The following is a 16,627-nucleotide window of genomic DNA, read 5'->3' as shown; positions in this document are numbered from 1 at the left end:
TTTTTTGTTTTTACAAATTATAAATACATATGTACATACATATATTTTAACACGCTTTTATTAGCTTGGCCTGTATGTAACGGAATCTTTGAGCTTAATTTTCACAGGTTTCTAGAAGTCTGATTAATTTGAAACTTTGCATACGTATCAAGGACCGATGACAATGCATTAATGTGATGGTGTGGTGACATAAGGTCAACGGCCATAAGGTCAATTGGCCTTATTACCACTTTGAATGGCCATAAGTTTGATTGAAGCTTTGCACACATATCAAGGCTTGATGACAATGCATTAATGTGATGGTGTGGTGGCATAAGGTCAACGGCCATAACGTAAATTGGCCTTATTACCACTTTGAATGGCCATAAGTTTGATTGAAACTTTGCACACGTATCAAAGCTCGATGACAATGAATTAATGTGATGGTTTGGTGACATAAGGTCAACGGCTATAAGGTCAATTGGCCTTATTACCACTTTGAATGGCCATAAGTTTGATTGAAACTTTGCACACGTATCAACGCTCGATGACAATGCATTAATGTGATGGTGTGGTGACATAAGGTCACCGGCCATAAGGTCAATTGGCCTTATTACCACTTTGAATGGCCATAAGTTTGATTGAAACTTTGCACACGTATCAAGGCTCGATGACAATGCATTAATGTGATGGTGTGGTGACATAAGTTTAACGATAGTTAATTAAGTTATTAATAAAATTTAATTTAATTTGTCGGGATCCTGCCATCTTCGATGCTCTCGTCTATAATGACAATGATCTGCCGACCCTTGGCAATTTCGGCGAAAAACCACGTCCAGCCTCCCTGCGTTTTGGCCATTTTCGGTGCCGTGGGGTTGGACTCATCCATGGACCGCTGGCGTTTCGAGGTTTCATCACTCTCGACTAAAACTTTTAAAATTACTTGAACTAAAAAATTAAAAATAAGTAATAGTTTAAAAAAACTAAAAAAACACGCTTTTATAGCTAACCGAACTAAAATTAGAAAATAATTTTCAATTAAAAAGAGTTTATATAACAGTAGTAGAAGGTCAAACAATCATTTATAGTTAATCACCTTAAAATAAAATTATAATAAAATTTAAGTTATTAACAGAATAAATTAATTCACAGTAAAAAGCGTGGGGTGCTTGATATTGAATGTTACAATCATTCTATTGGCAACTATCTGAGAGGAAAGATATGAAATGTAGTCAAATGCACCCCACGCTTTTTAATCTGAATTAAATTATTCTGTTAATAACTTAAATTTTATTATAATTTTATTTTGAGGTGATTAACTATAAATGATTGTTTGACCTTCTACTACTGTTATATAAACTCTTTTTAATTGAAAATTATTTTCTATTTTTTAGTTCGGTTAGCTACAAAAGCGTGTTTTTTTAGTTTTTTTAAACTATTATTATGTATAAATTACATTACAAAACCCTGCCAGCAGTTTCCTGATAATTTTATCGTCTATCGCCAAGTAACTGATTCGATATATTTTGCAGTTAATAAGGCGATAGAAATTCATTTGACAAACAATGTTTATACTTTAACGGACTTTTATCTCCAAGAAGAAGGAGATATGTAACGTTTTGAATTATTCTTTTTTCAATTATTATGAAATCTTTTGCAGTTTGCTTTCGTAGTTTCCTTCTATTCAATAGCTATATTCATGATATTTTGCTAATTTTGCGATAGTTTCTCATCGTCGGTTCACTGCCAGATCTAGGTTTTTCATTTAAATTTTTTTATATTTTTTCACAGAATTGTTAATAATAAATTTATAAACCTCGCCTTCCAAAATTAAATAAAAATAAAATAAAATTTAAATCCGTGATCTGGCATTGAACCGACGACTTTTACATGGTAGTTGAAGATCTAAGCCTCTGTGCCACTGATGTACATGAGTAGTTCTTTTCAAATTCGCAATATAACATTGACATGGTTAGAACAGAAAGAAGATGTGAAAACACAATGCAAATAGAACGTGTACCGTTAGGTTATTCCCCATCATTTCACTTTATGCTTATAGTCATACTTACATACATATAAATGCGTAATTATATTTATACGCGTCAGAACTTTACTTTATGATTTAATAAAAATTTTTGTGATTTTGTGTTCGAGGTTTTTTGATATTCCCTCAAAAAAGGTTTGGGGATTTAGCGCCAAAAAAGTGCGGGGATTTTGTGTGGGGGATTGGATTTGGATTGGGTTGGTTATGGGATTTTAAATTTGGGAATTATGTATTTGGGATTTTTTTTTTAACTGCGGATTCTGTGTTTGGGGATTTTTTTTGGGGATTTAGGGGCCGTCCCTTTTTTATTTGGGGATTTTGAATTTAGGAATTTTGAATTTGTGTATTTTGATTTTGGGGGATTTTGTGTTTGTGTATTGCATTTTGGGGTTTGAACCTCTCCTGAATAATATTTAAACAAAAATTGTTTAACAAAATTTTATCTGTGCTGCTGAATATAAGTTTCGTTAGTCTTAAGCGAGATAATATAATTTTCTACCGTAAACTTTATCAAATGAGACCACAATTAATAATTTTATTTAGATAGATAATTAAAATAAATGTTACTTTCGGATCCAAATTTACATGTAAAGCTTATGTCTTACCTGAAATTCTCGGTTATAAAGTTCATAACAATTTTCAAACAGAAATTGGTAAGTAGATCTGAGACATGCTTTTACGCAATCCTTCACTACAGTACTTGCCCTGGGCGGGCTTGAAAGCTCTTGCACCTGAAATAAATTAAACGGATGAGCGAAAAACTTCACATGTCGCAGACCTAGATCTAACTCAACTCATAATGCACAAATATTGGCTTCCATCGAATACACGCCAATGTAATTTCAAGTTTTTACCAAGTTATTGCCCTAACAATTTTCGTTATTAGAGTAATTTATACAGTTCGGCGTGAATTAAATTAACGAGGATGGTAGTATTCTTATTTCAATATTCTCTATACATTTTTGAGCTAATTCTCCTTAGATCTAGGTACTCGATGTGTTTAACCGTTTATAAAACCAATATACCTTCATGCGGAAGAATGTTATGCTTGTCAGTAAGTCTACAGTGGATTTGAGATCCATTAGTTTTTCTTGGCTCGATGCAGGAAAGTTGTTTCGGTACATCGAGAGATCTATACGCAGTGAATTGTGCAGCTGATCCAATAACTTCACAAATTTTTCTTTCTAAGGAAGAAATACATTAAACATATATTATTACTACATTGCTAAAACTAATATCCATAATGTTTTTTACCTAGCTTTTATTAGCTCGGTTAGTATGTGGATATGAATTTTTGAGCATAATTTTCACCCACTTCCAGAATTTTGATAAATTTAAAACTTTGCATACGTATCAAGGGCCGATGATAATACAATAATTTGGGGGTGGGGTGATATAAGCTCAAGGAATATAAAGTCAATTGACCTTATGACCACTTCAAATGGCCAAAAGTTTAATTGAAACTTTGCGCACGTATGAAGGACCGATGGCAATGCAATAATTTGACAGTGAGGTGACAACAGGTCAACGAACATAAGGTCAATAAACCTTATTTAGAATGGCCATAAGGTTAATTGAAACTTTTCGCAGGTATCAAGGATCGATGGCAAAGCAATAATTTGATAGTAGGACGACATTAGCTCGAATGACATAAAGTCAATTGACCTTGACAACTTCAAATGGCCATAAGTTCAATTGAAGTTTTGCACACGTATCAAGGATTGATGACAATGCAATAATTGACCTTATGACCACTTCACAGGGGCCAGGAAGCCAATTTACCTTATCGTCACTTGAATTGGTTTTAAGGTCAATTTACTTTTGGCCATTTGAATTGATCATAAGGCGAATTGGCCACTTAAAGTTCCCGTAGGGCCAATTGACTTTAGGGCCCTTCAAAATTTGCTTTAGTGATCATTTAGGGAATTTCCGTTTGACCATGTGACCATTTGGCGAAAAGGACCCTAACTATATTTTTACTGAAGAGAGACGAACACAAACGCAAACAAGCTACGGAGGATTAAATTTTATGTTACTTTGCAATGGCTTTTTTATCGATTTCCCATTTTAGCCCAAATAAGAATATAGGCAAATTAGCATCACGGAATTTTTTATTCAAAATTTTCTTTAGTCGCAAAAATTAATCAGTCAAGGTCCTTCACGTGCAAGCAAATGGTCGACGTTTGAACGTACTAGAAAACATGGAAATCTTTAAGCAACATAAATCCAACTAAAGAATTAGAAATAAATAATAGTTTGAAAAAAACTCAAAAACTCACTCTTACAGTTAACGCAACTATAAATTAGAAAATAATTTTTTAACGACAAATATTTTATGTTACATTAGTAGAAGGGGGGATAATTTACCATTAATAGTTTACACAAAATAAAATTACCTATGATTAAATTTAAGTTATTAGCAGAATAATCAAATTCAGTGTAAAAAGCGTGAAGTGAGATTTACTATGTATGTGTGGTACAGAAATGAGATTTTTATATGTATAATTTTCGGATTAAAAATGGGGAGGCGTTCACATGTTTTTTCATAACTTATATTTATTTATTTATTTATATTTATTTATTTCAATTAGTCTACGAATATGAAAAATATTCTTACAGACTATGAGTAAATAAAATTTAGCATAAATATTAGTTTGGTGACCTTTCTATTTCATAAATTTTTATTTGCCGGCTTGAGGTCTGATGTTTTGGAAAATAAAACACAGATGTTTTAAATTTTTACCAATATATTTCGGTTATGCACGATAACCGTCCTCAGGGTGAAGTATGAACAAACAGAACACAAAATAACATATAATTTACATCAAACAACAATTAACAATTATTAAAACTTCTTAAACATTGAAAACATACATTTTTGACAAGTCTTTCCCTTTGTACGTGGAGTTGTTAACTATTTTGGTTTTATTAGATGCCTATAGGAGAGCGCGGTGTTTGCTACATCTGTTTTGTAGTTAACTCTTGTGTTAGTTGGTGTGTTTTGTATATGTAGCATTTCCAGTGTGAATCTTTTTCCATATTGTTGTTCTTGTTGAAGTACTATTGTTTTTTCGAAATTCGGGCAGTGCTTTCTCGTTGCACAATGGGTCATAAGTGCGGTTTTTTGGTTATTTATATTTAAATCATTACAATATTTAAAATCTGATTTATGTTGTGCAAATCGAGTCTTTAATTTATATTTAGTTGTTCCAACATATACTTTGTTGCATAATTCTTTGTCGTTTCCGTTACACGGGATTTGATAAATAATGTTGCTTTTTTCATTTGCGGTATTTTCGATTTCGTTTGGTTAAACATACTTTTTAAAGTGCTTATAGGTTTGTGTCCTATTTTAATATCTTCTTTTTTATAGATGTCAGATGTTGATAGGCGCTCAGATAATTTAGGTACATAAGTTAACGACTTGAATATTTTCGGGTTTTCCTCTCTACGTTGACTATTTGGTGATTTATATCTTTTTAAAAGAGTTTTTATAATTTTATCAGAAAAATCATTGGCTTTTAACAATATGTTTATTTCATTTTCTATATCATTATGGTAAGTGTCATCTGTAATATTCATCATTCGTCTTATACAGCCCATTGCCGTATTTATGATCATGTTTTTTGGGATGTTTAGAATAATAATTTATAATTCTACCCGATGTTCTGGACTTCTTATACCACATTAACTTTAGTTGATTTCCTCGTCGTATTACTATTGAATATGGATAGGGTAATTTTCCGTCGTCCTCGAGTTCCGTAGTGAATTTAATATTTTTGTCAAAATAATTTAGTGCGTCAAGTATGTTTTGTTCCTCGTTTTCATTGATTATTGCAAAAAGATCGTCCAAGTATTTAGTTAATAATCTAATTTTTATTGCTAATTTGTTCATCGCATTGTCCAACAGTTCTATCTGCAATTATTGGGGAGGTTTGTGATCCCATCGGTAATACTTTTAGTTGTGTATATATTGTTTTATTATATTTAAAATACCGATTATCTTTAATGCAGAACTTTAATATTTCTATGAACATTTTCTTAGGTATTTTCGTATATTTTTCTATTGTTGTCCACTTATTACTTATTATGTCAAGTGCTAGATGTGTCGGTATACTAGGGAACAATGAAACGGCATCAAAGGATATAATCTTTTCATCGTCATAAATATAAGAGTTATTGATCTTTTCTTTAAAGTCTTGTGTGTTCTTTATATTATATAATGAACTGGTGGTGACGTTTTTTAAAATATCTGCAACGTATTTGCAGAGTGCGTGTGCTGGTGATCCCGTGACCGAGCATATCGGTCTTAATGGTGTTCCTTCCTTGTGGATTTTCGGCAATCCATATATCCGTGGTGGTAGTGCCATTGTAGTCGTAAGTTTATTTCTATCTGCCTTCGAAATTAATTCCATTTTAAAAAGTTTATCTACAAGACAATTATTTTTATTTTGTAATTTTAAAGTGGGATCTTGTCTCTGAATTCTATACATCGTCAGGTCATTTAATATATCATTCATTTTATTGTTATAGTCATTGAGTTCCATTGCTACTGTTTTGTTTCCTTTGTCAGAAGTTAAAATACGAATCTTGTCATTTTTATTTAGAAATTTACGTGTCCGTCCCACGGTATCTAGTATTGCACGAACTATTGCACTTTGCCGTGTTGTTGTTGTATGATCTTTTATCACTATTGCTAATTTTGTTCGCGCTTCCTCTTGTTGCTCTTTGGTTTTGTGTGTTTGTATTAAATTCTCACCGTCAGCTATGTATTTGAATAATGGAAAGCTCTTATTTTCTATTGGGATCGCGAACTTTGGACCCTTCGATAATAGAGCTTTTATATCAGCTGGAAATTCTACTTTGGTTTTGTTTACAAACCACTCATCGCTTTTGCTGTTGTTGTTAACCAAGATGTCATTTCGTTTATTTCGGAGTTTATCGTGTTTTGTTTCTTGTTTATTTTTCAGTTTCCTTGTGAGTTTGTTGGCAACATTATCTTCTCTCATCATAAATTTTTCGAAGTCGTCATCGCTCATTTGCTTCTTCAGTTTTGTTCTTATATTTTCCACCTGCTGTTGTTGTCTTTTTAGTATGATGTGTTTTTGTTGAATAAGTAAACATAATATTTTCGTGTGGTAGAAATATGTATATCTGTCTAAACTTCTGTATATATCTATGTATTCAGGGTCAAATGAAAATAATTGATTACATCTAGTCGAATCTGTTATAAATTTTGGAATAAGTTTTGACTTTCTGCATTTTAAAAGAAACTTAATACTAGATCTAATTTTCACTAATTTCTTTGATGTAATTTGATACTTATTTATCACTGCTCTTGTTTTTCATAGTTGTTCTTTATTTCTGCATATCCCATTTTGAAGTAATTGTTGTTGGTGTATGCTCACGGCGTGCCTTCCGTTTTTGTAAATATTAGTTTGGCGACCTTTCTATTTCATAAATTTTTATTTGCCGGCTTGAGGTCTGATGTTTTGGAAAATAAAACACAGATGTTTTAAATTTTTACCAATATATTTCGGTTATGCATGATAACCGTCCTCAGGGTGAACTATGAACAAACAGAACACAAAATAACATATAATTTACATCAAAAAACAATTAACAATTATTAAAACTTCTTAAACATTGAAAACATACATTTTTGACACGCCTTTCCCTTTGTACGTGGAGTTGTTAACTAGTTTGGTTTTATTAGATGCCTATAGGAGAGCGCGGTGTTTCATACATCTGTTTTGTAGTTAATTCTTGTGTTAGTTGGTGTGTTTAGTATATGTAGCATTTCCAGTGTGAATCTCTTTCCATATTGTTGTTCTTGTTGAAGTACTATTGTTTTTTCGAAATTCGGGCAGTGCTTTCTCGTTGCACAATGGGTAATAAGTGCGGTTTTTTGGTTTATATATTTAAATCATTACAATATTTAAAATCTGATTTATGTTGTGCTAATCGAGTCTTTAATTTAGATTTAGTTGTTCCAATATATACTTTGTTGCATAATTCTTTGTCGTTTCCGTTACACGGGATTTGATAAAATAAATTTGATATTGTAATGTTTTAAATATAAATAACCAAAAAACCGCACTTATAACCCATTGTGCAACGAGAAAGCACTGCCCGAATTTCGAAAAAACAATAGTACTTCAACAAGAACAACAATATGGAACGAGATTCACACCGGAAATGCTGCATATACTAAACACACCAACTAACACAAGAATTAACTACAAAACAGATGTAGCAAACACCGCGCTCTCCTATAGGCATCTAATAAAACCAAAATAGTTAACAACTCCACGTACAAAGGGAAAGACGTGTCAAAAATGTATGTTTTCAATGTTTAAGAAGTTTTGTTAATAATTGTTAATTGTTGTTTGATGTAAATTATATGTTATTTTGTGTTCTGTTTGTTTATAGTTCACCCTGAGGACGGTTATCGTGCATAACCGAAATATATTGGTAAAAATTTAAAACATCTGTGTTTTATTTTCCAAAACATCAGACCTCAAGTCGGCAAATTAAAATTTATGAAATAGAAAGGTCGCCAAACTAATATTTACAAAAACGGAAGGCACGCCGTGAGCATACACCAACAATAATTACTTCAAAATGGGATATGCAGATATAAGGAACAACTATGCAAAAGCAAGAGCAGTGATAAATAAGTATCAAATTACATCAAAGAAATTAGTGAAAATTAGATCTAGTATTAAGTTTCTTTTAAAATGCAGAAAGTCAAAACTTATTCCAAAATTTATAACAGATTCGACTAGATGTAATCAATTATTTTCATTTGACCCTGATACAAACATAGATATATACAGAAGTTTAGACAGATATACATATATCTACCACACGCAAATATTATGTTTACTTATTCAACAAAAACACGTCATACTAAAAAGACAACAACAGCAGGTGGAAAATATAAGAACAAAACTGAAGAAGCAAATGAGCGATGACGACTTCGAAGAATTTATGATAGGAGAAGATAATGTTGCCAACAAACTCACAAGGAAACTGAAAAATAAACAAGAAACAAAACACGATAAACTCCGAAATAAACGAAATGACATCTTGGTTAACAACAACAGCAAAAGCTATGAGTGGTTTGTAAACGAAACCAAAGTAGAATTTCCAGCTGATATAAAAGCTCTATTATCGAAGGGTCCAAAAGTTCGCCATCCCAATAGAAAATAAGAGCTTTCCATTATTCAAATACATAGCTGACGGTGAGAGTTTAATACAAACACACAAAACCAAAGAGCAACAAGAGGAAGCGCGAACAAAATTAGCAATATTGATAAAAGATCATACAACAACAACACGGCAAAGTGCAATAGATCGTGCAATACTAGATACAGTGGGACGGACACGTAAATTTCTAAATAAAAATGACAAGATTCGTATTTTAACTTTTGGCAAGGGAAACAAAACAGTAGCAATGGAACTCAATGACTATAACAATAAAATGAATGATATATTAAATGACCTGGCGATGTATAGAATTCAGATACAAGATCCCACTTTAAAATTAAAAAATAAAAATAATAGTCTTGTAGATAAACTTTTTAAAATGGAATTAGTTTCGAAGGCAGATAGAAATAAACTTACGACTACAACGGCACTACCACCACGGATATATGGATTGCCGAAAATCCACAAGGAAGGAACACCATTAAGATCGATATGCTCGGCCACGGGATCACCAGCGCACGCACTCTGCAAATACGTTGCAGATATTTCAAAAAAGTCACCACCTGTTCATTATATAATATAAAGAATACACAAGACTTTAAAGAAAATATCAATAACTCTTATATTTATGACGATGAAAAGATTATATCCTTTGACGCAGTTTCATTGTTCCCTAGTATACCGACACATCTAGCACTTGACATAATAAGAAATTAGTGGACAACAATAGAAAAATATACGGAAATACCTAAGAAAATGTTCATAAAAATATTAAAGTTCTGCATTAAAGATAATCGGTATTTTAAATATAATGAAACAATATATACACAACTAAAAGTATTACCGATGGGATCACCAACCTCCCCAATAATTGCAGATATTGTAATGGAAGAACTGTTGGACAATGCGATGAACAAATTAGCACGAAAACCAAGATTATTAACTAAATACGTAGACGATCTTTTTGCAATAATCAATGAAAACGAGGTACAAAACATACTTGACGCACTAAATCCTTTTGACAAAAATATTAAATTCACTACGGAACTCGAGGACGACGGAAAATTACCCTATCTAAATTCAATAGTAATACGACGAGGAAATCAACTAAAGTTAATGTGGTATAAGAAGTCCATAACATCGGGTAGAATTATAAATTATTATTCTAAACATCCCAAAAATATGATCATAAATACGGCAATGGGCTGTATAAGACGAATGATGAATATTACAGATTACACTTACCATAATGACATAGAAAATAAAATAAAGATATTGTTAAAAGCCAATGATTTTCCTGATAAAATTATAAAAACTCTTTTAAAAAGATATAAATCACCAAATAGTCAACGTAGAGAGGAAAACCCGAAAATATTCAAGTCGTTAACTTATGTACCTAAATTATCTGAGCGCCTATCAACATCTGGCATCTATAATAAAGAAGATATTAAAATAGCACACAAACCTATAAGCAATTTAAAAAGTATGTTTAACCAAACGAAATCGAAAATACCGCAAATGGAAGAAAGCAACATTATTTATCAAATCCCGTGTAACGGAAACGACAAAGAATTATGCATCAAAGTATATGTTGGAACAACTAAATCTAAATTAAAGACTCGATTAGCACAACATAAATCAGATTTTAAATATTGTAATTTATAAAATTTTAATGAGCTCGAGGCAGTTTAAAAAATTGAAACACAGTTTATATTTTTATATTTCAATTTTATTTGGTCGATATTTCGATCTCATTCTGAGATCATCCTCAGGAAACAATTGAATATGTTTTACCGACATATTCAATTGTTTCCTGAGGATGATCTCAGAATGAGATCGAAATATCGACCAAATAAAATTGAAATATAAAAATATAAACTGTGTTTCAATTTTTTAAACTGCCTCGAGCTCATTATAATTTAATAAATTATAATATTTGAAGGCAAATAAAAATATTTTTAAAATGTGATATTAGAGAAAAATTGTAAGTTTACAAACGGCGATGGTTACTACTTACAATTTTTCTCTAATATCAATTACAAAAACCATTGTATAAAGCAATATGAGCAAAGCTCGCTAATTAAATACATATGATCATATTTTTAAAATGTTTAAATATTGTAATGATTTAAATATAAATAGCCAAAAAACCGCACTTATGACCCATTGTGCAACGAGAAAGCACTGCCCGAATTTCGAAAAAACAATAGTACTTCAACAAGAACAACAATATGGAAAGAGATTCACACTGGAAATGCTGCATATACTAAACACACCAACTAACACAAGAATTAACTACAAAACAGATGTAGCAAACACCGCGCTCTCCTATAGGCATCTAATAAAACCAAATTAGTTAACAACTCCACGTACAAAGGGGAAGACGTGTCAAAAATGTATGTTTTCAATGTTTAAGAAGTTTTTTTAATAATTATTAATTGTTGTTTGATGTAAATTATATGTTATTTTGTCTTCTGTTTGTTCATATTTCACCCTGAGGACGGTTATCGTGCATAACCGAAATATATTGGTAAAAATTTAAAACATCTGTGTTTTATTTTCCAAAACATCAGACCTCATGCCGGCAAATAAAAATTTATAAAATTTAGCATATTAATTGATTATATAAAATTTAAAGTATAAAGAAAATATGATTTCGAGACCGAAAAATCAATATGGATAGAATTAGAGATTATATTGAATTCATTAACAGCCTTTGACAAAGAGGCGTTCCGAAGATAGTTTGTCTTAAAGTTTTGGCAATGAAAAATATTTGAAAATCGCAGTGTCCTTTGCGGGACTTTAAGATAAATGCGCTCCAGAAGGTAAGTACAGTCAACAGTTCCTTGTACAATGCCAAAAACAAAAGCTAACGGGAGAACAAACCTTTTTTTTTCTAAAGATTTAAGATTTATTAACAATGATCGAAACCTGTAGGAGGGAACTGGTTCCGTGAAGCGAAGGCAAATCAAAGCGTATTTAAGAAACACTTTTTGAACACGTTCTATTCTGTCTATTCTAAATTGATGAAATGGACGCCATATAAAGGCTGCATACTCCAGATAGGGACGTACAAATGTGGTGTAAAACAAATTTAATGTATAGGGATTTGAGAAATCAGAACTATTTCTTCTAAGAAAACCTAGCATAGCATATGACTTCGATACTATAAAATCAATGTGGCTGTTGAAAGAGAGCTTAGCATCAAAAATAACACCAAGATCCTTTATTTCACTGGATATCTGTAGAATATGAGCTGAAATACTGTAAGATGATACTAAAAGATTATTAGATTTTGAAAAAGAAACATGAAAACATTTGCTGATATTAAGCGAAAAGTGCGACTTCAGGCACCACAAGTATATATTATTAAGGTCTAATTGAATTTTAGCCACGTCAGTTAGATTGGTAACTCTCGAAAATATCTTCAAGTCATCGGCATATAGCAAAAAGTAACTGAACTTAAAGCATGAGGAAATATCATTTATAAACAACACAAAGAGCAATGGACCAAGAATGCTACCCTGTGGGACAGCCGATGTCCAAACATACGAATAAGAGGAGACATTATCAACCATAACCACGCATGGTCTATGACGTAAGTGCGACTTAAGCCAATTCCAAAATCCAGAATGAAAGCCAAGATACACAAGCTTCGCAATCAGAATCCTATGAGACACTTTGCCAAAGGCTTTCGAAAAATCCGTGTAGACACAGTCTACCTGACATCTGCTAGAAAAAGCCGATAGACAATACTCACTAAACACTGCCAAATTTGAAACAGTAGAGCGCCCCGGAATAAAACCTTGCTGGTTTGGAACAATTAAAATTTTGACTGAAAAATACATTTTGCCCTTAATAATACATCCAAGTAGCTTTGAAACAGTAGATAGTTTGGAAATTGGTCTATAATTGCTTACATTGTTTTTGCTACCACTTTTAAAAACCGGGGTTATGGAAGCCAATTTCCAAGCATCTATAAAGACACCCGTGGATAGCGATCTGTTAAAGATAGTTAGTAAAGGGAATATCAAAGCTGGAAAATTCCTTAACAACACTGCAGATATTCCATCTACGTCAGTACGTGAGGAAGGCTTCAGTTTCGAAATACCATTAGCAACATCTTCATATGTGAGAAGAAGCGACCCAAAACCTGACGATAAATTTGCATCAGAAGAAAAATTGAGATCAAGGTCTGACTCAGAATAATTGTTATCAAAATTAGACTTGAAGAAGTCGGCAAACAAATTTGCCACATCTACAGGAGTATGAGCTGATTTGTCATTAAGAAAAATGGTTGATGGTATTATAGAATAGGACTTTTTCGACTTCAAAAAGTTCCAAAAAGCCTTGGGATTAGAGTTGATGCTATGTTCGATATTAAGAATATAATTTCTATGCAAAAACTTATCCAGACAGTTAAACTCTTCCAGTAAACGGTTGCCTTATACTTCTTGTAAAATTTATTGCGAAGATTTCTTAACTTCTTCAAACGATAGTTATATCAAGGTAACTTATATGGTTTGCTTTTTATCACAGGAATATTGGTAGAACAAATGGCTATCAAAATTTCTTTGAATTTGTAAAAATAACATCTGAACAAATAATATTTAGATGATCAAAATCACAAAGAGCATAATTAAAAGCCATTTCCTTTTCCGGAGAAATCTGTGCAAAGTGATAAAACTTAATTTTCAGAACCAGAGCAACACGATGAAACCCTAATATTGGATCAAGACATTCAGATAGATCATGATGCAAACCATTATCAACAAAAATTAAATCTAAAATTCTATCGAGCTTGTTAACATAATTGTTAATTTGTCATAAATTTAAGCTAAGTAGATTATCAATAACACAAGTCTCATGAAAAGAAAATAGATTATTAGGAACAAACCATTACAAGAATAGCTATTTGACCAGCTAACGCAACCAAGATTAAAATCACGAAAAACGCAAATCTGGTTCTCACCCAGTCTATTGTGTACAAACGTTATAATGTTATCAGAATGCGCGATATAGAGGCTGTCAGCACTATTCGGTGGAATATACGAAGCAAATATATACAGCGAACTGGAAAAAGAAGATACACCAATGCATACACAAAGCTCATCAAGTAGTGGGTCAACATTATCCAAATTGATTAAAGACGAACAGTATTTTCGTTGGACTGCAATGAGGACACCACCATCCCTCGACCGACCAGTTCCGATAGCGTCCCTGCCTTTACGAAATACGGCAAAAAGTTTGTTATCAAAAAATTCAGCATCAAAGAAGTCGGCAGTGAGCCACGTTTCCAAAATCACAAAAACGTCATATTCCAGTTGCGAGCTAAGCGACAAGATAACGTCAGACTTTGTTCTAAGTCCGGAACTATTTTGAAAGTATATACTGAGACTGTTATTAGCGGTCGTATTGGAATCACCAATTGCATTAATATAAGGTTGTAACAAAGTTTTTTAAAAATAAAGCAATAGCCTAGCATAGAGCTGAACATTTTTTGGGATCACGCAGTATATGCGATTTAAAATTAATATTTGGTTCGACGTAAAGCTGGACCTGTTCTCAATTGCCCATATTGTAATAAGTGCGAAGTAAATTAAACCAAAATGCAACGTGACATCAGGACGGACAAGGCGACATCTGTTTCAATTAAACCTTGTAAATCTCTTCAAAGCCTTTTCTCCCGGGGATGGGATTCGGACCCGCACTCCTACGATAGTTGAAATGGTTACAAACGCATTCAGCTACGTCATGCCTTAGTTTTTGTAAAGTTTTTCCTAATTGCCTTCTTTTGCATATATTAATCTTCTACACATCACATACTTCGTATGTAATTATGTGTTGAAGTTATGCATGTTTGTAAGGCGGTTTCAGAGAAACTTGGTATTGTTGCTGTTTTTGTTCTATTTATAGAACTACAAGGAACTAACCAAATGTTGTCTGTTTGTATGAGTTAATCGGGTATTGCCGGTATTGCTTTAAATGTATGAAACATTTATTTCAAGCAAATTTTAATTTTATAATTTATGCGGGTTCGAATCTATTTATAGAACTACAACGAATTAATGTGTCTGTTTGTATGAGTTAATCGGGGATTGCCGGTATTGCTTTAAATGTATGAAAATATTTATTTCAAGCAATTTTTAATTTTATAATTTATTTAATAATTTGGGAAAAATTCAAACAACGTGACATCCGGACGGACAAGGCGACAGCTGTTTCGATTATACCTTGTAAATCTCTTCAAAGCCTTTTCTCCCGGGAGTGGGATTCGAACCCGCACTCCTACGACCACCTTATGGCGAAACTTTACAACAACTAAGGCATGATGCAGCTGAATGCGTTTGTAACCATTTCAACTATCGTAGGAGTGCGGGTTCGAATCCCACTGCCGGGAAAAAAGGCTTTGAAGATATTTACAAGGTATAATCGAAACAGCTGTGGCCTTGTCCGTCTTCATGTCACGTTTGAATTTTTTCCAAATTATTAAATAAATTATAATATAAATTTTATTTGCCGGCTTGTGGTCTGATGTTTTGAAAAATAAAACACAGATGTTTTAAATTTTTTACCAATATATTTCGGTTATGCACGATAACCGTCCTCAGGGTGAACTATAAACAAACAGAACAAAAAATAACATATAATTTACATCAAACAACAATTAACAATTAATAACAAAACTTCTTAAACATTGAAAACATACATTTTTGACACGTCTTTCCCTTTGTACGTGGAGTTGTTAACTATTTTGGTTTTTTATTAGATGCCTATAGGAGAGCGCGGTGTTTGCTACATCTGTTTTGTAGTTAATTCTTGTGTTAGTTGGTGTGTTTAGTATATGTAGCATTTCCAGTGTGAATCTCTTTCCATATTGTTGTTCTTGTTGAAGTACTATTGTTTTTTCGAAATTCGGGCAGTGCTTTCTCGTTGCACAATGGGTCATAAGTGCGGTTTTTTGGTTATTTATATTTAAATCATTACAATATTTAAAATCTGATTTATGTTGTGCTAATCGAGTCTTTAATTTAGATTTAGTTGTTCCAACATATACTTTGTTGCATAATTCTTTGTCGTTTCCGTTACACGGGATTTGATAAATAATGTTGCTTTTTTCCATTTGCGGTATTTTCGATTTCGTTTGGTTAAACATACTTTTTAAAGTGCTCATAGGCTTGTGAGCTATTTTAATATCTTCTTTATTATAGATGTCAGATGTTGATAGGCGCTCAGATAATTTAGGTACATAAGTTAACGACTTGAATATTTTCGGGTTTTCCTCTCTACGTTGACTATTTGGTGATTTATATCTTTTTAAAAGAGTTTTTATAATTTTATCAGGAAAATCATTGGCTTTTAACAATATCTTTATTTCATTTTCTATGTCCT

General features: G+C 32.3%; 1 protein-coding gene across 6 annotated transcripts in view; it reads right to left on the bottom strand.

The window, feature by feature from the left end:
* Positions 1-16,627, bottom strand: part of unc-13 — a 4,182,017-nt gene that overhangs the window by 1,765,151 nt on the left and 2,400,239 nt on the right. For 5 of the 6 annotated variants that reach the window (XM_067757836.1, XM_067757834.1, XM_067757838.1 and 2 more), the window contains 2 exons: positions 3,049-3,207; positions 2,629-2,754 (listed from right to left, as the gene is read on the bottom strand). In XM_067757836.1, coding sequence (XP_067613937.1) covers positions 2,629-2,754; positions 3,049-3,207 — 285 coding nt within the window. The remainder of the gene's footprint in view (positions 1-2,628; positions 2,755-3,048; positions 3,208-16,627) is intronic. The other variant, XM_067757837.1, reaches the window with a different exon arrangement.

This window comes from Eurosta solidaginis, chromosome X (assembly GCF_040869045.1).
Source record: "Eurosta solidaginis isolate ZX-2024a chromosome X, ASM4086904v1, whole genome shotgun sequence".
NCBI lineage: Eukaryota > Metazoa > Arthropoda > Insecta > Diptera > Tephritidae > Eurosta > Eurosta solidaginis.
Note: the sequence above shows the minus strand (reverse complement) of the source record. Positions and strands in the feature narration are given on the sequence as shown.